This window comes from Babylonia areolata, chromosome 4, assembly GCF_041734735.1.
Source record: "Babylonia areolata isolate BAREFJ2019XMU chromosome 4, ASM4173473v1, whole genome shotgun sequence".
In the NCBI taxonomy this organism is placed as follows: domain Eukaryota; kingdom Metazoa; phylum Mollusca; class Gastropoda; order Neogastropoda; family Buccinidae; genus Babylonia; species Babylonia areolata.
The window spans coordinates 8,417,310-8,443,310 of NC_134879.1; the positions used below are offsets into that span (position 1 = coordinate 8,417,310).

Consider the following 26,001-nt stretch of genomic DNA (forward strand, 5'->3'; position numbering starts at 1 on the left):
CCAGCCAGTGAGTGATGGCTACCTACCTGCAGTGCTCCTGAATCACCGCTGTGTGTTTACCTCCACCTTAGCAAAAGGTGCTATTCCTTGGGGGGATTAAGCGAGCAGTCTTGCCTGAAAACGACTCCGTCCCTAAATCCCCCAATTAGCCTTCATCCGTCCATCAGGCGTTCAAACAGCCGTAACAGGCTTTGTTTGGTTCTTCGTGGCGGAGATGGCTGAGCGGAGGGAGGAAAGCCGGCAGTGCAATGACGACGAGTTAATCCCTGGTCCATTCTCACTGGGCCCACCTCTGACACGCCAACCATTTGTCATGTGAACAAACTGCCCAAGCGTGGGATGTTGATGACTCGCCGGCTGTCGTTTCCGCTGTTCGAAGTTGATGGAACTTCCGCACCGCTGAACAGCTTGGGATTAGACTTGATTATCGTCATTATTATCAAGGGCCTACGTAAAAAATATTAAGATATACGCTTTTACATTTACCATTCCATCTTCAAGAAAGAAAGAAAAAGGAATGTGTCAGTTTTGACTGATATATTTGTCACTTTCTGTCTTCCAGACAGCAATATTTCAAAGCTGCAATGCTGGAGGCCCAGCCATGAGCTGTTTGGTTTGTCAGTCCTCCGACACTTCTGGCACACCGTAGATGATTGGAAATGACTGATAACAGTAAATGTCAGTCACGTTCGTCAGTGTTCGGTTTGTGTAATGTACATTGTGCTGGACAGAAAACGTCATTTGTTCAAAAAAGGGTGAAAATGGTGTGTACCTTGTCCTCACGTTTTGAACATACTTGTCAGTGTGCTGAAGTTTGATTTGTTTTGTTTGTGAATTATCATTTTCGTTTTTCAGTTTTATTTTTTGGTGTGTATCATTTTATGTTTTGTCTATTTTTGTTTATATTTCATGCTTGTTTCGTTTGACATCTGGAGCATTCTTGTCCAAATACTGGTCCAAACTGGACTGCGGGTGTGGTCTACGGCTCGGCAAGACCCCCTTATCTAAAGTTACTGGACCCGATTCACCCTCAAGAGCTCCGTCTCTGCTTAGGCATGTCCGCACCACCCCTGTGTACAGTTTGTATGCAGAGGCGGGGAAACCACAACTTTCCAACCACAGACTGAAACTGTCCCTCAGCTATTGTTTGAAACTTCTCTGAACCACTAAAGCCTGCCTACGGCACAGTTTTCAACAACCCTTTCAGTAAGAAATTTGACAACCTGAACTGCATTCCTGCCATGGGACTCTGTGTTCAGCCACACATGGAAAACGCTGAACTGGATAGCGGTGTTACCTCAGACTTTTCAAAGTTCCCTGACAGCTTACCATGGACCTTTAAAACACCTGAGGTCCGATTCCATCTGGCCTCACACCGTAAAGACTCCACCAGTTCGGTGGCCTATAAAACCTACTGTACTCCGCTGACGGTTCCAGGTATAAGGATGGTGTTTCTGCATCTGCGTTCAGTCCTGCCTGTCCTGACCAGCCCTCAACGAAACACATCTGCGTTCAGTCCTGCCTGTCCTGACCAGCCCTCAACGAAACACATCTGCGTTCAGTCCTGCCTGTCCTGACCAGCCCTCAACGAAACACATTCTGTCTGATAGCTCAGTCTAAACAGCGGAACTGACCGCACGGGTTCTGACGCTGAAAATGGTTTTGTAAAAATGGCTATCCTTCCCTCCCTCCCCCCCTCTCTGTCTCTCTCTCTCTGTCTCTCTCTCTCTCTCTCTCTCTCTCTCTCTCTCTCTCTCTCTCTCTCTCTCTCTGTGGCATAATTGCAGAATTATGTCAGAACTCGAACGCCCAGGCAGTACATTTTTTCTTTAGAATTAATGTTTAATAAACTTTTCGATCATGGCATATATCCAGATGATTGGACAGAGTCTGTGATTCAACCAATCTTTAAGAAAGGTGATATCAATTACCCAAACAATTGCAGATGAATTTCTTTGACTGATGCAAGCAGCAAACTATTCGGAATAATCATTCATAATTTTTTTAACAGGTTACAGGAGTATGTGGAAGAAACTGATATCACAGGTGATTGTCAAGTTGGGTTTCAAATGGGATGCTCTACAGTCGACGACATGTTTACCTTGTTAGCCTGAGTACAAAAACAGTTTTCACACAATCGTAAACAATTTGTAGCGTTTATATTATTTGAAAAGGCTTTTGATCCCATAAACATAAATCTCCCTGGCCAGCTCTCTCAAGAAATGGTATTACAGGTAAATTGTACAGATGTGTTAAAGGTATGTATGATGTTGTCAAAGCTAGGGTACGGTGTGGCGCCAGATTGACAGATTATATTTTCATGTACATCTAGAGTCAAACAAGGTGACGCGATAAGCCCAATTATTTTTTCTTTGTTTATAAATGAACGAGCAATAAAAGTAATTAACAATAGTAGGCATGGTGTCATGTTTTCACTTGATGCATTTGAATTGTTTATTCTTTTGTTGGCTGATGATATTTTGACTTCAGAGGCATTTGTAGGTTTACAAACACAATTGAATAATCTGCTGCAGCTACATCTCTGCAGTTAAAATCGAATATGTATAAAAGCAATATTACTGTCTTTTGGAAGGGTGGGTATTTAAGTGTAAGACAACGATGGTTTTATGGTGGTGATGCAATGCCTGTTGTTAATGTCTTTAAGTATTTAGGAATTCTGTTTTCTACCCGTTTGAGTTTTGTTTCTGCATGCAAGGAACTTGCAAGTAAAGCAAAAAATGTTGTCATCCATGTAATGAAAAGTTTAAATACTTTGAATAACAGTTCATTCCACCTTTTCGTCAGGCTGTTTGATTGTCAAATACAGCCAATAGAACAGTATGGATCTGAAATATGTGGACTATATACTGCTGTTTTACATTGTGAATCTGTCCATTTATTGTCTTTGAAGAAATTTTTAGGAGTAGATAAGCGAACACCGAATGACCTGATCTATGGCGAAACAAATCGCTATCCAATATATGTCAATATATGTAAACTGTGTTGTGAACTGTATTTGATAGTGGCTTAAACTGTTGCTAATGGGGGATGATAGAAAACTGTATAAAGCCTATATAATGTTATATGATTTATATAGAAAGGGAAAGAAGAAATGGGTAATGAAGGTTCGCCTTTGTTTGAATACGGATTTGGCTTTGTGTGGGTGGAACAGAGTGTTGGTAGTGTTAATGGCTTCATATCTGTTTTTCGCCAAAGTCTTATTGATTGTAGATGGCAAACATGGTATAGTCACATTTGTACCAGTTATAGATTTGATATGAAAAGAACCATCTGTAATGTACCTGTTTTAAAACCTTAGCTGGATTCAGACAGGCATTTGAAATGTGCAACGACGAGATTTAGATTAGGTATATCAGAATTGACAGTGCATCACTTTAGATACAGTAGTTTTTGTGCAAACGATTAATATTTCAGTATGTCATTTATGTCATGAAGCCCAAGAAAACGAGGTACATTTTGTTCTTTGCTGCCCAGCACTAAAAATATATGTAAAATGTTTATAAAACCTAAGTACTACAAGCATCCCTCTCTGTTCAAGACGAATTTGTTAATGTCGTCAAGCGATATCAGTGACCTACATAATTTTTCGGTGTTCTTATATAAGGCATCAAGAGAAATTGTTACTTCGTATAACGGATATCATGTACTTTTTGTTGTCTACACTTATGCTTATTTGTTTATGTATTTTCATTGAGTTTACGTATGCCCTTTACCTCGGGGCTGTGCCCTGATTGTGAACAAACCATTCCAATTCCAGTTCCAGTTCCAATTTCTGTGCGTGTGTGTGTGTGTGTGTGTGTGTGTGTGTGTGTGTGTGTGTGTGTGTGTGAGTGAGTGTGTGTGTCCCTATGTCTCTGTCTCTCTCCCTCTGTGTGTGTGTGTGTGTGTGTGTGTGTGTGTGTCCCTATGTCTCTGTCTCTCTCCCTCTCTCTCCCCCCCCCCCCTTCTGTCTTTCTTGCGTTATGATTATTAATGAGTATAGTCGTTACTTAAAAAAAACTTAATTAAATGACCGATGTGGTGTGCAGCAAAATTACCTACATAGGATCTTTGGTGACATTCACGAAAGGCGACGATTTAGTTAATGTGGCTATTTTTGGTGAGAGCTGTCGTTGAAAACGATCCACGGAAAGTTTAAGTCCCGTGTTCGGACCGAGACACAAAGGCAGGGCCCAGTCCTCTCCTTCCGTCGTAAAGTCAGGTGGGTACCTGGGTGGCTGGGGGGAAATCGGAGTAATGTCCTTCCGAAGAACACAAGACCATGCTGAAATAGGTCCTCGAACCCTGACAACTGGTGAACACTCAATCAGAAGGGACAAAGTCTAACTGATTGTCACGGCGCCTCCGTGCTGAAGATGATTGGATCCAAACTGCTGACCTCCCTCTACACGGGGGGGAGGGGGGGGGGGCGGATAGAAAAACAGACACATGGACAGACAGACAGAGTCATAGACACATGCAAGAGGTAAATGCTAATGAGGGTGTCAAAAATGCACGTGCAGGGAAAACAATGGTTGTCAATAAGACGCGGGAGGACTCTTTCCTCTTCCCATACCTTCCTGTCAGCAGGTATTCTGACCATGATGGATGTTCCACGTGTCTAACACGCTGGGAAAAATAGCACTTCTGTCACAGCTATTAAAAATGGTTTATTAAGGGGCAGGTTACATTTAAAGAATATATGTCAAGTACTGCCATCTGAATTAAAGTGTCAGGATATTATTCCATGAAAGGTGACCATTCTTCGCTGAGCACGGTGGGCTGTCGGGGACTCATCCTAATGGATCTGCAGTCAACGATAGCCTCTTGTAGACCACCGTGCACGTGTCAGCAGTCTATTGTTGGCCTCGACCACCCGTTTGCCCACCCTCGATGGGGGAAATAACGTCCAAACGATTATGCGACGAGTGTTTCCAAAATGCATCTACTGCACTTTTTAAAGAGCATTGGGGAGGGCTTTCTTTCCATGGCCCTTTACGAGGCTTTAACAAGGGCGACCTCAAAGGAGGCAGAGCTCGACAGACACGCTCTGAAAGGCTGGCAGAGTGAAGTCCTGCCCAGCGCTTTCACCACTGGCAGCGCCTCTAACAAAGGTCGATAGAAACCCGTTTTCACGGGTAATTGATCGCTTGCCTATGGCCTATGAGACGATATGGCTCAGAGGAGTGGGTGGTGGGTGGTATTGGTGGTTGGGCGTTGGGCGGTAGGCGCTAGCGGAGAAGATCATTCATTGTACAGGAACGAAGTTGTGTGCAGACCATCCAATCACGAGCTGCGAAGTAAAGCCACTCAACAGCTGACTGGCTTCACGCACAGCTGAGTAACATAGTGTATCCATTGGAGCCCAGGTCCTTGGCCTTCCTGTTCTGGAGGGGGAGGGGACTGCGGGATGGGGGTGTGGACTCCTGTCACCGGTTGGAACCAGTCTCGGGTCGCCAATGACACCCAGAACAAAAGTGCATATCATTACAGTTCTAGACTAAGGTCAGAAAGCCAGGGGCACGCGATTTGTTCTCTCGCTTAGGGCTGATCGAGTTTCTGGACGATACGCCCCCCTCCCCCTGCACCCATCCCATCCACACACACCCAAAGAAAAAGACAAAACGCCCATTAACCTTCCAACTGACGTTTGGCGCGGGGCCTGGAGTGACACGGTATCGTGTCGGGAGAGCTCACACACCTACCCATCCTGAGATATGAAACTGAGAGCTGAACAAGTGCCAGATGCCGTGATTGATTGCCAGCAATTTAAAAGCTCGTAAATCTGGCCTGGGTATCTTCTCTCTCCTTCCCTCCCTCCCCCCCCCCCTCCCACACCCTCCTCTCTCTCTCTCTAAAAATATGTATCCGTACGCATCCGGGTTCCTTCAGCGCTTTCCTTCGTTTTTATCAAGCCAGCAGAAAAAATAAATAAATAAACAGAAGAATATTCGGCAGGGAAGGTGAAGGTTCCGACTTTTCAGTCAACCATACTGACGTCCTTTTCTTTAGAGCAGCTACAACCAAAGTGAAATATGTATATGATTTCTTCTTCTTTCCCGAGGTCTCAGACCATGGTGGAACCACTGATGACCTGGCAGCCACTTCTCTCCCTTTCTCCTTCTTCCTAGTCTGTCTGTCTCAGGTCTGTCCGTCCTGGGATATCATCCTCCCAAAATGTATGATAATTATATCTGTATTTCTATATTTCCTCAGCACCCAAGTCTCCCAATAGTATCCCCACCTTCTGGTAATTCTGTGCCAGGAATTTCCTCTTTTCTGTCGCTCTCTTTGTTCCTGGCCTTTTCCTTCTCTTTCTGTCGTCTCTCTCACTCCGATTTCCTGCCTCGCTGGTCCACTCACTTGTGTGGTTTTTTCTAGAAAGTCTTGACTATCATTTTGCCTTTTTTCTGGGCTTGATAACTGGGCTTTTACACCGTGCTGTATTCCTTTTGTGTGCTTAAAACGTGCCATGTGCTCGTTCACAATTTTTAGTTTTGGATGGATGCCTGTTATGTACAATTTTATCTAATATATACGTAGTTGTTGTGTTTCAATTAATCATCTGACAAAATCTGACGGACTGGTCCAGGTCAGAAGCATGTCCTATGTTTATGTGTATGAATGTGACTGTTCTTGTGCCTAATTTTCTGTATGAAGTATTTAGTTTTGTTGTGTTTGTTGTTTTACATGTCCAACGGGGTCATCATGTTCACTGTTCAGCCCTGGTGCCCATGTGTGGTCGGTGTTTGTTGTTTTACATGTCCAACGGGGTCATCATGTTCACTGTTCAGCCCTGGTGCCCATGTGTGGTCGGTGTTTGTTGTTTTACATGTCCAACGGGGTCATCATGTTCACTGTTCAGCCCTGGTCGCCATGTGTGGTCGGTGTTTGTTGTTTTACATGTCCAACGGGGTCATCATGTTCGCTGTTCAGCCTGGTGCCCATGTGTGGTCGGTTTGGCTGCAAGCAACAAAGGTAACCCAGTGAAAGAGGGGAGAGTGGGGGGATAGATTGTTGTTAATGTGTGTGTGTGTGTGTGTGTGTGTGTGTGTGTCCTTTTTCCCCTCATTGCTGACGCTATGATGTCAATCAGTTCATGATTTTGAAATCCCTACACCCTTACCCACCCACCTCCACCCCATAAAAAAGAACTGTCCCTGCGTAGTCTGCGTTGTGAGTGGCTGTTGTGTCCTATGAAAGTCAGTGTGAGTCACAATACCTGATGTTTTGATGTTTGGATTTAATCTGCTCTCTCTCTCTCTCTCTCTCTCTCTCTCTCTCTCTCTTTTTTTTTTTTTTTTTTTTTTTTTTTTTCCCTGCAAGGATATCGGTGTCTGATGGCCTTCTGCTTGTTCTTTGAAGTAAAGTTTCAAGTTCCGAAAGTCTCCAGATTTGAAATGTCGCAAGCTGCCATTTATACGGTTTCGTTCAGTCCCTGTCCGCGATGGCTGGATTAACCCTTTGACTGCTGCTGACGAGTATGCCCGTCAGTGAGGACTATTACCTCTGTGAAACGTGGTCAGGGTTTCAGCTACTGTTCTTTATCTGGACGTCTTCCTGATAGGGCTGCACAACTTTTCATCGCTAAGGAGTCAACAAAATGTAGTAATCGTACTTTAAATCCATTCCACGCTGATCTCATTTTACTAAGGTTTAGCAGTCAAGGGGTTAAAAGAACATCAACGGATTAATCAGATAATAACGTCATTCTTATCGTTTCTTATCCTGCCTTATGTTATCTTTTGTTGTTGTTTTCTGACCGACAAGTTTGTGTTTTAAGGATTTTCCATTGCGCTGTGGAAGAGTTTTCTTTCTGCCATTGGTGAAAGAAGGTTGCTTACTTTCCGCTTCATTTCAAGCGGTCCTCTTGGAACAGATTGCCACGCCTTCATTTTGTATCCTATCTGACATCTGGAGGCTGTGTCTTGATAAAGATTTGAACCCAGCCCCCAGTCTGCCACGCTGCGCACTTTGGCAGTTGAAGCTGAATTGAAGTCCCAAGTTTTCTGAATGCCCTTGACAGGCACATGTTTCGTTCGAGGAGCACGGGTCATAACGAACCTTTCCCAGTGAGGGGTGTTCACAAAGGATCAAAGCTGACTCCTGAAAAAGCGCAAGTTTTTGTTGGTTCCGTTTTGTTTCGGTTGTGTGCTGCTTGGGGGGAGGGTGGGGGGGGGATCCAGGTGAATGTGATTTGGGGAACTGGTCTCCCCGCCATGTCATTGTTCGGTGGCAGGCGCTTTTGTTTGACTGGTTTGTTGAAGACCCAGTCTTGCGGCACTATTGGAGCTGTGCTCAATCCCCACACTGCAGTCACCCCGGCACTTCTAAAGACGTTTCGGAGTGCCAGTCAAGGAAACGGACGGACCTGAAGAGGCTGCCCACTGTTTTTGTGTTGGTGGTTTGGCGGGCTGGTGGATGTCTTTTTTCTTCTTCTTTTTTCTTTTTTTCGGTGAGTGGGGAGTGGTGGGTGAGGGGGTTGTTAGGCGTTCGACTCCGTTCTGTGCTGGGTGAAATTGTTCTTTCTGACTTCTTCTTCTTCTTCTTCTGCGTTCGTGGGCTGCAACTCCCACGTTCACTCGTATGCACACGAGTGGGCTTTTACGTGTATGACCGTTTTTACCCCGCCATGTAGGCAGCCATACTCCGTTTTCGGGGGTGTTCTTCCTGACGGTTCACAGCCTGATAGTTTTATGTTGATTGCATTCATTTCTTCAGCAATGGCCATCTGCACGTTTCAGAGTTTTTGACGTTACATTTGTTATTTTTAATTATTTTGCGGGGGGTCAGGGGGGCGGAGGGTGGGGGTGGAGGGGTTCGGGGCGGAATTAATATGCGTTATATTTCTAAAGAGCAGTGAAATACAAGCAATCGTTTATTTTCGGTCGTGTGTGTGTGAGAATGACAGGGGTGTGTGTGTGTGTGTGTGTGTGTGTGTGTGTGTGTGTGTGTTAGAGATGTATATGTGAGAGGAGAAAAGAGATACACGGCAGCAACAAGATCAAGTCACAGCTACCCGCCAAACCCACTGTGTGCCAAAAGAGCTGTCTGCTGTTTCATTTCTCTGTCAATGTCCATAATCATGTTGTTACTGGGGGAGGGGAGGGGGGTGCTGTTCTGTTGGGGAATGGGCGAATCGGAAGGAAACCAGGGAGGTGAATATCGAAAGCTTCCTAAAGGAAACCTCCACCTCCACCATCACTACCACCACTTTGACGTCACAACTACCACCACCACCATCACTACCATCACTTCCACCATTACTACCATCACTTTGACGTCACAACCACCACCATCACTATCAGCACATTCACGTCACCACCATCGCCACCGCCACCACCACCTCCACCATCACTACCATCACTTTGACGTCACACCCACCACCACCACCACCATCACTACTACCACCTCCACCATCACCACCATCACTTTGACGTCACAACCACCACCATCACCACCGTCACCACCACCACCACCACCACCACCATCAACACCACCACAACCACCGCCATCACTACCACCATCACCACCAGCACTTTCACGTTACCACCATTACCACCACCACCACCACTACCAGCACTTTCACGTCACCACCACCACCATCACCACCCCCACCTGCACCATCACTACCACACTTTGACGTCACAACCACCACCACCATCACCATCACTACCAGCACATTCACGTCACCACCATCACCACCACCACCACCACCACCACATTCATGTCACAACCACCACCACCATCACCATCACTACCAGCACATTCACGTCACCACCATCACCACCATCACCATCACTACCAGCACATTCACGTCACCACCACCACCACCATCACCATCACTACCAGCACATTCACGTCACCACCACCACCACCACCACATTCACGTCACCACCACCACCACCGGCTGTGAAATGGAGAAGGGCTCTAAATAAAAGTGTGTTGTTGTTTGTTTATCTCCTGTTGTTTCTTGTTTTGTTCAAGGAAGGTAAGTGCAAATGGAAGAAATCTGAATCATTGTATCCGGTAATTTCTGTCATCCCGCTACTCTGTGTGTGTGTGGTGTGGTGTGGTGTGGTGTGTGTGCGTGTGTGTTGCAGTTAGGCTTTCGTTGCGAAATAGAAATCATCAAAAATTAAGACGAAGAAAGGCGAATTCGTAACTAATGCAACTGTAACTCATATAGAACGTTTTGTGGCTGTTCGTTGTGAATTTTAAGCGATTATCTTAAGAACAGAATTTTCCAAAATTTTCAAAGCTATTCATCATTTTCATGTTTCTTATATTTAAAGAAAAAAATCGAAATTTATATCTCTCCGTGTCGGTACTCCAGCCAGTGTGAATGATCACACAAAAAGGGAGACCAGCAGATCATTATTTTGACAGGAAATGGACTTTTGTTTCCTTATTTTCCTAGTTCCTGATTTAAAAAAAAATGTCAGTAACATCCGCTACTTGGTAGAAAAGTTAAGTTTTCTTCATGGAGGCATAGTGAAATGATGTTGAATTTAACAGTTTGTTATGCAGCCTGTGTAATGAACACCACTCATAACCAGATATGCCTGCTTGCACGGCGCTTCCATTCTTTACAAAGAAAAAACGCAGCTGTACTTTATAAACTACTGAATAACTGTGAATGAAATATTTATTTTCAAAAGCATTTTGAAGCTGATGATGGTGCACGTGTGCCTGAAACAACCACCGGTGGTCTCAGTGACAGGACAGTGCTGGACCTGATGCACCTTGCAGCATTCCGGTCATCTCTCCATTTGTCAACATCTGAAAAATGTTTGCCAGAATGAAGTCTGTATTTCAGAAGACTGTTTTCTCTGGTGTCAGTTTCATGTTCAGCGTAATCACCGATTAAAACTGCGTTCTGTTGGCAACATGACGATAACGGCAGAGCCGTAAAATCACAGAATGTGGGATTTACGAGTCAGAAACAAAGCTGTTCTTTGTCTTAAACTGTTTTATTAAAGTTTTTAGGCTGAAAAGGATGTTTACACAGTTCTTTTATTTGGGTTTATATGAATTGATTTGGCTTCCACGAACCATGCTTTTTTATTTTAATTTGGATATTATGAAGCTTCGCCGATATATGTATATACTTCTTTCCATTCTTTATGGATCTCACGTTGTTGTGGACCTATTGTTTATTCTTAACACCCAACACCCCAACACACATTTTACACGACTTTCCAAAACTTTTTTTTTCTACTTACACTGTTGAAAATAAAGTGAATCGCTTTTTGATTGTACTTGTTGTGGCATTGTGTTCAGCTGGTTGGTTGTTGGTAATGAGAACTGGTTTCCTAAAAACTGAACAGTTGATGAGTATTTCAGATAAGACGTTAACCGAGGTCCTGTGTGTAGCATGCACTCAGCGCACAGAAAAAGAACCCACAGCGACCAATGGAGAAAAAATCCACTCTGACAGTACAGTAAAACAAACACGCTTGCAGACAGAAAAAAAGGAAAAAAATAAGGGTGGCGCTACACTGTGGACACTACACTACACTACACTACACTACACTACACTACTAAGAACAAACCTTACACTTAGCATTCTAACACACACATTGTAATTATTCTTTCAAACAGTTGTCTTCTTTTTTTTCTTCTTTTGTTCTTTTCTTTTTTCTTCGTTTCTGGTGAAAGGTCTTTTACCTATTTCTTTGCTCCCTCTCTGTCCCTGGCCAACATAGACAGGGGGTGTTAACTGGCTGACAGACACCGCCAAGCCCTGAACTTTATGGCCGTTGAATTCTGTACAGACCAGACTTGGCGAGAGAGAGAGAGAGAGAAGAATTTTAATGTAAGGTTACCGACCTGAATACATTTGGGGTGCGCGTGTTTCACACACATCTTACTTTTTGTTTTAATCTGAAGGAACAAAACAATCAGGGATTATACAACAATGAGCTCTCTGTGAACAAGTAAAGTGAAAGCCCCAGTCTGATGCTTTTTCTTGGGGGCTGGCAATGGCGCTTACTTTGTCACTGTGGCAACGTCCCTGGTCACACTGCAGTTCATGATGGAGAATATGGCGGGAATAATTAACAAGAATAATGATGGTGTTCCATCGCGGGAATAATAAATGATTTACAATTGACCGAGCAAAAAATCCCAAACAATATCTCCTGTCGGGATAATTAACAATTTATTTCGCGAAAACAATTGATAATACACTTTTTTACTCTGGCTGGAATAATGAACATTTTTATCTAGATGGAATAATGAACATTTTCTATAGCAAGAATGATGACCTGTTTATATAGCTGGATAAATGAACATTTTCTTCTAGTTGGAATAATGACAGTGTTCTTCTAACTGGTGTAAAGAACATTTTTATGGCAGGAGTAATGAACAAAGTATGTAGGGGGAATGATGAATATTTTCTCTTGCTGGAATCATGAACAGTTTCTCTATGTGGAATAATGAACATTTTTTCGTGGTAATAATCAACTTTTTTCGCGGTAACAATGAGCAATTCTTGTGACGGTAATAATGAAAATTTGTGTTGCGGTAATAATTCTGTCGCGGGAACAATGAACAGTTTGTTCTGAGGGGAAAATGAACGAATTTCTCAAGCAATAATGATAAACAATTTCTTCGGTGAATATTGTAAAACATTCTTTTAACATTTTGGAAAGACAGTATACTTCGTTTTGATTCAATTTCATCGAATTTATTTTTGTCTGTAGGCGACTGATCATGCAAGGGATTGTCTGATACCAGTCGTCCCAGTGGCAGTTGAATCCCAAAGTGTTTTCAGCATGAACTGGCCCATTGCTGTCGGCTGCGTTATAAGCTACATGATTTTGTTTGTGTCCTGGTCAGTGTATTTTCAGTATATAACGGGAAGATCTAAACGAAACGATTTCACACACGCCTGACAAAACAGCACATACCATGCATGACGGTTTGTCAATGTCTGAATTGAAGGCTCCAGAATTTGGGACCCTTTGTTTTCTATATTGTTGAATGATGATGGGGTGGTGCTGCTATGGGGTCCGTTCAGGTTGGGGACTACTCGACAAGGCTGTGCTGATAACTGTCCTGGTATGGCCCAGGCTGAGAGATACAGACACCTGCAGTGTCGGTCAGGAAATCTGAGCAACACTCCCAAAGACGTATCCGTGAAGTGGCTGGCTCTCAATTGTGTGGTCCCAGTCTTCCCGAAGCACACTCAGGTCTGTGAAGAGCCGGCTACGGGCCGCAATAAAAAAAAAAGTTTTTAAAAGTAAAAATAACACTTCTGCAGGGCTGGAACCTGTGTCCCCCAAGTCATCAGTCCGCGACGCTAACCACTTGGTTTGAATTCAGTGTATGTGTGTCGTATTTTGAAACGCAAATGTTTGTTGGCCACGTCACCAGTCTTGAGAACTATTCAAACAATTGGAACAGCAGCACTTGATATCTGACGTTGCTCTTTATGGCCCAGCACACCCCGCAGGGCCAGTATCAGGACTGCCCAACTTGATAACAAACAAACTAAAAAATAAGTGTTAAATCGCAAAACTTTCACATCTGGAAAAATAACATCAGAACATCACACTTCATAAGATTTCGTCATCAACCTCCTTTAGGGAAATAAAATCAAGCTGTGTAAGGACGCAGCCCTTCCGTTTAATCTATACCCCGATGACAAAACAAATCGTAGAAAAGAAAAAAAAAGTTTAATTTTCAAAATTACACAAAAATGCAGATTGTAGGTAAATGTCACTGCAGAATGGACAGCTTGCACCCCTCCCAGTACCAACATCACTCCTCAATCACCAGAGCAGAACAGCACAAACAGCACGTCACAAACTGCGGAAATGAGAACGATAGAAAAGTGTCGAGGCTTGCTGGAAAAAAAAGAAAGGAGAATAGACTGGAAAGGCAGAAAAAGCATACAGTAATGAAGGAAGGAAAAAACACATGAACAAAGAGAGCAGTAGAAGAGAGGACATTCTGTCACATTGTTTTCAGACCAGAATTAGAACAACAGCAACGAAAAGTTCTGTGTGTGCAGGAAAAGCAGTGACAGTTTTCAGATTTTCCGAAACAATGGCTTTGGGATTCCATCATTTATTTTGTTTTTCTTGAGCTGATTTAAAACATTCATTAAAATAAGAGATACCGAGGCACTGAAAAACATTTGTAAGATCTATTTTTTTCATATTTGTACAAAATTACAGGCAGATTAGTACTTTACCTCTTGGTAGTATTATTACTTTTTAACGTTGAAACATTACAGTTCCATTTTAACAGTATTCAGATATTGCATCAGTTCCTTACTGTAACGTTTTGGGTGATTCGGCAAAGAAAGAAAAAAAGTATCGTCCAATTGTTGTCTTCTCACCTTCGTCCTTCATCTTTTCCTCCTCTTCCTCCTTCTCCTCCTATTTCTCTTTTCCCCCTCCTACCTCCTCCATTTTATCCCATTCCTCAGTCTCCACCTCCTCCCTCTCTTTGGCAGGAACAAGATATGTATAATGCCCGTGTGCATGAGTTTTGAGGGGAAAGGAAAGAAGACAGTGGTCATGGCCTTACCATGTTCCATCCCGAGGTCAGCGCTCTACCTCCTGTCATGGCCCTGTACTGTGGACAGCACCGCCCTGTCGCTCCGTCACGTGATTCCCCCAGTGCACAGTGAAACGTCTCTCAAAACACACCTCTCCCGGCCTGTCTTCCCCCTTACGGACTGCTGTGCTTCTTCAACTTATGCAGGCTGTTTGTGTGTGCATGTGTGTTTGTTTGTTTGCGCGTGTGTGTATGTGTGTACGTGCGTGTGTGTGCGGGTGTGTGTGTGTTATTTTCAGTTTAACGTCTATTCACTATAAGTGTTATTAGACGGAAAGGAAAAAAGTAGTGGATAAAGGAAAGGGAATGCGTGTGAATATGCGTGTGTAAGAAAGTGTTCATGTTTTGTATTGGAGGAAAAGTACATTATAAGAAATTAAAGTTTAAAGAGATTGTGATGTGTAATGAATGAGGTGTCATAGGAGGGAGAATATGTGTATGCATATCAACAAGTGTGTGTGTGTGTGTGTGTGTGTGTGTGTGTGTGTGTGTGTGTGTGTGTGTGCGTGCATGTGTGTGTGTGTGTGTGCGTGCGTGTGTGTGTGTGTATGTGTGTACTTCTGTGTATGGTGGGTCGTACTCGAATTAAAATATATTCTTAAATGTACAACTTATGTTGTAAACGCTGCGAGCGAGCGTGCGCACGACGAATACACCCCCCCCCCCCCTCACCCCCACACACCCCCAACCCCCCGCATCCCCCACACCTCCACCCCGAGCCCCCACCCCCACCCTTACCCTCCCTACTCCTGGCCTGATTTCAATCTAAATTCGAGCATTCAGCTTGCTGTGTGATACAATGAAAATAAAACAGCGAGACTGCTGGCAACCTTTAACCCCTTGTCTGATAAGCTTTGGTGAAAAGAGATCCGCTTGGCATGAATTGTAAGCGCAACTACTGCTTCAGTGTGTTCTTCGGTGTTGATTTTGCTGAACAAAGTAACACAGTTCCCAAGAGAAGAAGAAGTCCCAGTGAATTATGCTGACCCCCTGACCTGTCAGCTCAGTCTGTCTGAGGTGTTCACCCTTCACTGTGGAGCTGATCGGTCAGTAGTGGTCAGTAGTGGTCAGGGTGTTGTCCGGGTTTTCAGTTGGAAGAGGGACTTCTAACGGGGCTACGTCACTGTATAGGGCACTGCTTTGAAGCAGGTGAATCTTTTAAATTTGAAGTTGGTTGTTTGGACCAGAGAAAAACTGTTGTATAAACAGGCTGTGGGCAGGGATGGAGACAGTCAATTATATTCAGATTATAACATTTATTTGATCCATCTATCTATCTACCTGTCTATCTACCTGTTTATCCATCTATCTTTGTGTGTATATATATATATATATATATATATATATATATATATATGTGTGTGTGTGTGTGTGTGTGTGTGTGTGTAGCCGTGTAGCCGAGTGGTATATGAAGGGGATGGTACAAAAGAAGTAATAATGATTTACTGTATTAAAGGATAGACAAGAATCCCCGTGCAGGCCAGGGACAATTAGAGGCCAGTCACTAAAGGGTTTTTCTGTTGTTGTTTTTTTTTGGTTGTTTTTTTGTTTTTTTACAATAGTTATGAGAAAATAAGAATAAATGAAGAGAAGAAGAGGAAAACAGAGCACTGATCAGACACAAGTAACCAAATGTCATTAAGAGTCGTGGCGAAGTGGTTAGCGTCGCGGACTGACGGCTGGAAGGACGCGGGTTCGAATCCCAGCGGAGGTGGGTTTTTCGGCCCGTGGCCGGCTCCTACCCAGAGTTGAGTGTGCTGTGGGCTTAAATGGGGAGACTGGGACCACACAGTTGAGTGTCATCCACTTCAAGGATGCGTTTTTGGGTATGTTGCTCTAATCACCTGACCAACACTGCAAGTGTCTGTATCTCTCGGGCCTGGTTAACGCCGGGATATCATTATGACAGGAAGCATAGAGTACAGCCTTGTCACGCAGTCTCAAACCAAAATGGACCTCCATAGCAACATCGTCATCGTCATCGTCATCCTCCTCCTCCTTCATCATCATCAATATAAACAAAACAGTCTCAGAGTCTGTGGCCTTTCATGCCCTGCTCTCATGGTGACCTCAGTTTCGATACCCCTCCACTTCTGTGCTTGGGGGGAGTCCTGTCAATGTCTTCAGTGCCGGCAGATTCATGGGGGGCTGTTGTTTGAGGGACGTGGTGGCGGTCACCACTCTGGGGGGAACGCTCACTCAGTCTGGCTCCATGACTAAGCCATTATTGTCGTTCGTAGGGGGCTTAGTAGGTGGTGTCCTAAGTACGTTGAATCAGAACAGGCACCACTGAACACCACCGAAGTGACTAAAGCAGCAGTGCAGGGTCTCCGTTGATGTGTGGCCTCCTGGCGACCTAACATCGATGGTTCCCTGCGGACTGCCGACGCTGGAACTGTGACGGACGATCCCGGGTGTGGCCGTGTATGGGGGAATCTAAATGAGCGGCGTGGGAGTAATGCCACTGAAATGGTGCAGATGATGGGGCAGCAAACAAAAAACAAAAAAAAATGTCATCAAAGCACAACATGTCAGCACAAGTGAATAGTAAAGCACATGTATACATATTACAGAGAAAGATGACCACTTGGTTTGGGATAAGCAAGAACAGAAGATAAGATAATGCATATGTGTGAAGACCAAACACTGACATCAAATGCATTTCTAATACATTTAAATAGTGCAGTTACAGTGATTGAAGCTACGCTGATTTAGTGAAAGTACACTGACAGTATAGATTAGGTAAAGCATATACTGTGTCAAAGTGACTCAAATGAATCAGTTTATCATGAAGCACTACACTGGAGTAAGCCGTATAGGAGAGAGCATGATAACTAAATTACAATTAACAGACTGTGATACATACCAGTTGGTTTTTAAAAAATAACCAATAGCTGATATCACTACAACACTATCTTGTAATCAACACAACAGAATACTATACACATCTTAGAGTACTGAGAATCAGTGAAACACTGTTGCAGCATAACTGATATCAGCATGTAAAACAATGCATGAATCATAAACAAGATAATAGAGTCAGTGGCTTTCACATGATACTGGCAAACTGAGTGACCAGATAGCAAGTCAGTGCACAACACAGAGATTGGAAGAACTGTCATGGCTTAACCATTAAGTTCGTGAATGAACTTCACAAGTAATCCGTTGTACCAAAGCCAACTATCAACATAACTAAGCTTGTGCTCAACATTTAATCTCCTCCGCTGAAGCAGGACAAGTAACCTAACCTTCATCAGTGACAGCAAATGAGAAGGGATGCCTCATTCACTAGAACATTCTGGAACAAACTATCCCAGTCCAGAGACGTCGTTGACTGTGACGTTAAAAAGAATTAAATGGAATACTGCTACAGCACATGATGACATGGCGATTCTCTGGATCAATCATAGTCGAACTGTGACTACATGTCAAAGCAATAACTGAACAAAGCAATATCAACATACTCATATGAACACAAGTACTGTGTCAAAGAATACAGTTTACAGATCATCAGCACATTTTACACACCGTACTTACAGAGATATGGCGATGACACCAACCTTTGTGGGAACACACACACAACACACACTGCTTGCAAAACAGCAAGAGAGAAAGATAGCAGGCTCTGGCTGTAAGCAGGCTCAGCCAGGTGGAAAATGACTGGTGATAACCCACTCCATCAATTTATGCAAATTAAGTGAACTGCACTGACGCTAGCATTGTCCGTGAAGCAAATTGTTCCCAGTCAGACTAAATCTGATCAGAATTGTGTTTGTTTCAAGGTGTTCAGTGATAGATTTCTAAATGATTCCTGAACAGATCTACTTCGGATAGGTCGTAAAAGAAACAGCCCAACACATACTTTCTAATGAGTATAAAATGAAGTGTTGATTAATTAAGATGAATTTATAATCTTAATTTAAGTCACCTGAAAAGGGTCAGTTTTAGTGAGCTCATCGCGGAAAATTACAAACTGTTAAATCAATTTAACATAGGTAAACATAAATGGAATAGATTTAAAGATGGAATTCCGAAGATTCTGCCAGTATATAATACTTGCAGTTTACTGATCTGATAAAAGAGATATTAATTAAATACGCTGCATCAGGAACACAGATTCCAGTTCACCCAATGGCTTACCGTGACACTTAGTTGTGGAGTGGTTGTGTGGCAAGGAGGACAAAATGACGTAAGCTTAGCATCAGTTGAAATCTTTACACTGACAAATGATTAAGCTGAAATCAAGTACGGTAATAACTGATTTAAGTGTGTGTGTAAGCACAACAAATATAATATTACAGTGAACGATACAGAGACTTGATTTTATGAATGTTTAGAGAATAGGTATAGAATGGGCTTTGCATTCAAACCGGGAATGGCGTCACACATTCTGCACGAGCTGTTGGAGACTGGCAGCTAGATGTGAAAAAGACGTCTGATATACAGCTCGTGCGTGAAGCAGTATTTTGAAGCCTGAGCTGAGTGCTCGGCTACAGATATATATATATATATATATATTTATTTATTTATTTATTTATACGGGAGGTGGGGTGGGGGCAGGTGTGGGGGTGTCTATCCATCTGTCTGTCTATCTACCTATCTGTTATGTATATATAATCTATCCATTTATCTGTCTGTGTGTTTGTGCAATTCTATACAATATATTATGGTGCAGTACAATTCAAACACACGAATGAGAAATCACTGCCCCGATGGCCCTGACAGGCAGTGGGACGCTGTAAGGTTTAAGCTGTTAAAGAAGACATCGTGTTTGCCGTGGAAGAGGCAGGTGGAGAATATAGTGTCCTGGTCAAGGAATGCTATGTAGTATAAAGGGTTGATTAATGAGTCGTATGTTTACACATATGGAAACAACGTCAGCACTGTACTTGCAATGAAAGCCTACATGCTCAACGATGTCAAAGGCAAAAATTCTATGACGATGACAAACGTTTTACTGTGGGTCAAATTGATAAGCTGAAAGTGTCTTTACATCATGCCCTCACAAAATATGAATATAGAAAATAAACAAGTAGATACGTCAAAATATACGAGTCAAAATATACATACATGCATACATACATACAAACATTTGAAAACTAAACCTTCCTGAAATTTCAACGCAAAACATCAGACATAAAAGGAAAACACACACGCGCGCGCGCACACACACTCATTGGAAAGCAAACAGACAAGGAATTAAAAACTCATTCGTATATGAAAGAACGAACTTTTTTTTTTTTACATGGCACGCATTTTGAATGATACTCGGTATATTTATTCATAAGATAGTTGGGGATTCCATTTCATAGTTTAACTAATACTTTTCTATTAGATATTTTGGTGCGCCTCTTCGAGAATGATACTGGGGTACTTTTTTGGGGGGTGGGTGGGGGTGGGGGGCTGGGGGGTTGTTTGTTTTGAGAAAGTCGCGGATTACATTCCATAGCTTACCAACAGAATACGTGAGAGATGACGTGGCGAGGTGAGGTCCAGGACACACAGTGTCCCCCAAACCTGGCGCTTCCTCATTTGTAGCAGCTGTTGAGTGGACGGTAAGGGAGGGAGGTGTGGGGGGCCTCTTGTGTTATTCTTTTATGTGATTGATTGATTGGGGCCGCTTGTTGTTGGCATAGTTTGCATGACATTCCTCCGTTTGGCCGCCAGCTGGCGCTGACAGTGCCTCCACCAATCAACACTGATTCCACTTTGTGTGCTTTTGTTTTCAGAATGATGATGATGATGATAAAAATGTGCATTTATATAGCGTTTACCGAACGGCTCTAGGCGCATTGAATAAGATTATGAATAAGACATAGGAATATGATTTTAAAACAAAAATTAAGATACACACAAACTCGCTAGAAAATTATCGTTAAGTAAACAATGTAAGATCACTCACAGCTCAGCTGTCCCATTTCACCCCTCTCCACACACACACACACACACACACACACACACACACACACACACACACACACACACACACACACACACACACACACACACACACACACACACACACACACACACACACACACACACACACACACACACATCGACTCACAGACATGCACAAAGACGGTCTTAGGAAGGTGGCGAGCATATAGAAATAGAAATATAAGAATACCTTTTAACAGATAATTTACGATTTAAGTTTATATTTGAAAGATGTAATAGTGGTGTCTAATATTTTCTGGTAGAGATCTCCAAAGCCCAATTCTTTAGTGTGCAAATGTTCGGAACCCATGGGACAACTCCATATATTGGGTGTAAGCATAACTGAATGCGCTGAAATCAATTACAAACACAAATATACTCAAGTAGGGTATACTTGTAACATAAAATGATACAACACAAGACAACACCAAGACAATGCACAGTAACAGAGCACAAGTACCCTATTGGATGCTCTTGTAGTAATGAATTCCGAACACAATGACACACACAATCCAGCCACAAACAAGAGACACAACCTTTATGGCCCCCACCTGATTCCTGCAGCTCCACAACAAAACGCCAGGGCTGAATGGGGTTAGGAGTTACCAGCACACACATAACCATCCAAATTTTATTTTTGCTCACAAGTAGAAACGAGTGTTTGTACAACTGGAAGTACAAACCACATCAGTCAGCACTGTATTGTTTTGCAATCAATATACAGATCTACTAAACTTTGAAACTTTCCCTGAATTCAACACGACTTCTGGGCTTCGGTAAGTGGTAATATATATATATAATAGTCATATAACAATTATAGCCAAACCCATTTTCGGGTGTAATATACGCGATGATCACATCAGACAAGTCCAGTTCTTTCAGAACAATTATGATTCCAGATCCACATTGCAGGTGTCTGTATGTCTGTCTGATTGCTAATCGCGTTGGTTTACGCTGCAGATGTAGTGTAGCGTAAATGGGTTTGTCCGAACGCACTGACGCGTCCTCTAGAAAATGAACTGAACTGACTGGTTAACGCCGGGATATATCGTGAGAGTAAAGCTTTGTCACGTTGTCCCAATCCTTAATCCCAGTGCAACATCTTCATTCCCCCATCATCATACATCATCAGCGATATATGGAAAACAATGTGTCCTGAATTCCGGGGCACCAAAGACACCACACAAAAAGTGGGATCGATACGAAGCATCAGTCTATTTTCAAAGGACATGATTTTTCGGATGACTTGTTGCAGGGCTGTACAACCTTCACGTCACAGACACTGGAACCAACTCTGTGTCCTTGGCATGGGATGACTACAAACCACCCAACTATTACTTTGAGTACGTGCTGCTCTTCCGCAAGGGTTCCTTCTCTGATGACACGGATTCCTGGACACTTTGGGATGTAAGTATATGTTCGTAATTTCCCATATCAGCATATTTCATTATAGAAGCTATTTAAATGGCGTTTTTCGTGCATAGCTGATGCAATATTACCATTAGTAGATGTAACCCATGTTCAGTGTTCCACTCGGTTTGAGGATGATTGTACTTAATTCTGATACGGATTCAGTCGTTCGTTACACTAATGTGTAACCATCTTGTCAGGTCCCAAACATTGTCTGCAGTTTCAGTTTGTGCCAAACAGAGGGTCGCTTTCTCTGTTCTTTGCCCCACAAACCATGCAAAGGTAAACAGAAAACAAGGCGGCTTGAGTCGAAAAACACCGGTTCTTGTTTCATGATACGGGTCATTTCGCGTCGTTTTAAAGCCTCTTGATCGGAATGGTTTACACGCTAACGTCATTTCTCAATTTCCTGCATTGTAAACGCACGAAACGTTTCGTTTAAATGGGTCCAGAATTCAGGATACTGAAATAGAAAATTACCGATTGTGTTGAAAATTCTGAAGAAACTGGAAATGAGTATCATTCTCTTTTGGGTTTAGTTAAGTGTATTATGTTGAAAGTGTAACCCAGAAGAACTGGGAGATGAGTATCGATCTCATTTGGGTTTTATCAAGTATATTTTGTAAAATGTAATGTTCTCATTTGGCGAATACCGAAGTGAATATCTGAATGTTTTTTGTTTGTTTGTTTTTTTCGCAAACGTCTAAATGTTCTGAAAATTCCATCCATTGTTTATTATACAAAAATTTTAGTTGCAAACCTTGTCTCACAAAAATCGATAACTTTCCTCAGAATGATTATGAAATCTTTTTATTGTGATTTCTGGTAGGAGAATGATTATGAAATCTATTTATTGTGATTTCTGGTAGGAGAATGGTTATGAAATCTTTTTATTGTGATTTCTGGTAGGAGAATGATTATGAAATCTATTTACTGTGATTTCTGGTAGGAGAATGATTATGAAATCTATTTACTGTGATTTCTGGTAGGAGAATGATTATGAAATCTATTTACTGTGATTTCTGGTAGGAGAATGATTATGAAATCTATTTACTGTGATTTCTGGTAGGGCCGGCAGTTGTGTATTCCTCTGTACAGCACACCATCCGATGCTTCATGTCTGTGTAGTTTGTGTTTTTGCCACTTTGATGTTTGTTCATTGGAATTGATATCTCTTCACGTACTACGTTTTCACCTAAACCATGTGGTTTTTGTTTTTGTTTTGTTGTTGTTGTTTTTTTTACATTAATTCGTCTTTTCGTGTCTCAAAAAATAAATTATTCGTTAATCCAGCTGAACCCCCACCTACCCCATACCCTACGACCCCGTTCCAGAGAGATCACAGTGTTCGATATATCTCCAGTTTGAAATGAAGCTGAGAAATAAATGTTAAAGTCAGCCCTAAACCCCATCATTCCTGATAATAAATTCTGACCTTACAAGTTGTCTTCTTTCCCAGTAACCGTGTCTTTGAAGTGCACACGCTCGAATATCTGTAGGCATTCGTGTGAAGAAGTGGTCATGTGCTTGTAGTGGTATCAGCAGTGTAGGGACAAAAACGCCATGAAGCTTTTTGAACAGTCCTTTGTTTAAAAAAAAACTGGATTGGTATGATTTGGTCAAGGTTTCACTCCCGATTTCCCGAAGTTTTTACCCGTCAAAATTTTTTAAAATATTTTTCAGAATTTTGAGGAACTGTCCAGTTGATTCTTAGCTAAGGTGTATGTCTGCGTGTGAGTCACGTTCGCGTGTGTTTGTGTCGGTTTATAGATGTATGCGTGCGCGTGTACGTGAACGCATGACTGATATCACTATTCCTGAACGGTGAGAAACTATTACATGTTCCATATTACTGATGCAAAATATGAAACACAGTTGGCATTGTGCTCATCATCATGTACAATGGCCATGCCAGCTGATGGGTGTACGGGTACATTTGGAAGAAGAAAAGAAAACTATGCACGAGTAACATGCAGCACAGTCAGCAGGTGTCCGCGGCTTACAGGTCAGAAGCGAACGGACATTTATCCCAAACGCAAACAAGACGAATTCACAAGAAGAATTTGTAAAACACGTCGACTCAGAGAGACGCACTAAGTTGAGGTCAATTAGCAGCACTGACAGGACTTCATAAACGACTGTCCTGTCAAATTCATTATGTTTCTATTCAAGTCAATTTTATTATTTACAAAGAGAAATTCATATATGGATCATGGTCACAGTACAAACATAAAATAAGCATTTAAAAGACATGTACGTGCTTGAATAATCAAGAGATCACATAAAATTATATTGCATTGACACATCTATGAATACCTTATGTATAAAGAACACTTAACAGTATTTTTTTAAAAATCTGAAGAGACATATATGTATACTTGTCTGAATATTCAAATAGCTCAACTTAGATTGCATGGACATATCACTTGTACATTTTACATATCGCAGACCAATAAACAGTATCTAAAATATCAATCACCTTGAAACAGTTCAAATGTATATATCAAAGAACAGTTATTCTCTCTCTCTCTCTCTCTCTCTCTCTCTCTCTCTCTCTCTCTTTCTTTCATATTTCCTTCTCATATACATCTACATTCGCGCTACCCCCACCTATCTCCACACACGCACCACATGCACTGAGACTCGCCATTGAAGAAGGCTCGTTTCTATATTTCGGGTTAAGTAGTGTTTTGATGAATAAAATCATTTGAGATGAGGCACGAAGCATTCAATTCCCGACAAGTGCGACCTTTTTCCAATAAAATAGTGTTTAAAATGAATCAGGATGCATGCATTCTCATTATAAGGACAGTGCTACCTAAAACGATGTCTCCACGTGAACACTGACGGATGGGTTTCAGATCGGCACACAGCCGCACTACACAGTGACCAGGTTGAGCCCGGACACCCTGTACTTCATGAGGCTGGCCTTGTGGCTGGATGCCCGGGCCACAGTCCTCGGGAACATGTCCGAGGTCGTGATGGTGGTCACCCAACGTGAGTTGCTACCCGTTGTTCGTCCTTGGTAGTGGTCCGGTGTAGCAGCCTAACCATACATACACCCCATGTTTTGTTTGTTGTTTTTTATCCCGGCGGTCAGATCTGCTCACCCGGGGGTCTGTGTAGACTGGCCTGAAATAAAATAACCACAGGGGTGAACTTCAACTTTGTCTAGTGATTTTTTTTGGAGCCAGAACATAAAAGCTTTGTAAAGTAAGAGGTTAACTCTTTCCATACGAACGGCGAAAGAGACGACGTTAACAGCGTTTCACCCCAATTAGCATCATCAAAACACTGCAAGCGGAAGGCTCTTATACTGAAGACGTGAATGTTGACAAAGAATACCACAATTCTGACGACGGAAGCTAGAGGCTGGGTCATTCAGACACCCACTGGACATCCGAGGGGTCTGTGTAGAGGAGAAGAGAGGACTGACCGTACTGAGTGAGTTAAATGTCCAAGTCACGCTGTTGCGTGTTTCGACAGATAGTCTGTTTTGCTGTGTCTTTTGTTTTTCATGATTTGGGTGTTGAATTAAGTGGGTATCACACGCTGTGTGTGTGTGTGTGTGTGTGTGTGTGTGTGTGTGTGTGTGTGTGTGTGTGTGTGGCTGTTATTTATAGGCAGAATTAACTCTCTCCATACGAACGGCGAAAGAGACGACGTTAACAGCGTTTCACCCCAATTACCACCATCAAAATATTGCAAGAGGAAGGCTCTTATACTGAAGAGGTGAATGTTGACAAAGAATACCACAATTCTTACGACGGAAGCTAAAGGTTGGGTCATTCAGACACCCACTGGACATCCAAGGGGTCTGTGTAGAGGAGAAGAGAGGACTGGCCGTACTGAGTGAGTTAACACAAAAGTGGGGAGAAGAGGAGAGGATAGATAAGACAGGAAGAAAAAAAGGGGTTGGCAGATGGAGCTAACTGAGAATATATTATAGCTTATTCTTGTAGAGTAGAATAAGAGGGACTGCAGATGGAGCTAAATGAGAATGAACTTATTCTTATAGAATACATTTTAACTGTCTTTAATAACTTATGTTTACAACAATAAAAAGCATACTGATTACAG

At 42.5% G+C, this 26,001-nt stretch overlaps 1 protein-coding gene across 1 annotated transcript in view; it reads left to right on the forward strand.

Annotated features, from left to right (window-relative positions):
* LOC143280823 (uncharacterized) overlaps nt 1-26,001 on the forward strand; it is a 112,988-nt gene that overhangs the window by 62,755 nt on the left and 24,232 nt on the right. The window contains exons 2-3 of the mRNA XM_076585523.1: nt 21,767-21,918; nt 24,783-24,918. Coding sequence (XP_076441638.1) covers nt 21,767-21,918; nt 24,783-24,918 — 288 coding nt within the window. The remainder of the gene's footprint in view (nt 1-21,766; nt 21,919-24,782; nt 24,919-26,001) is intronic.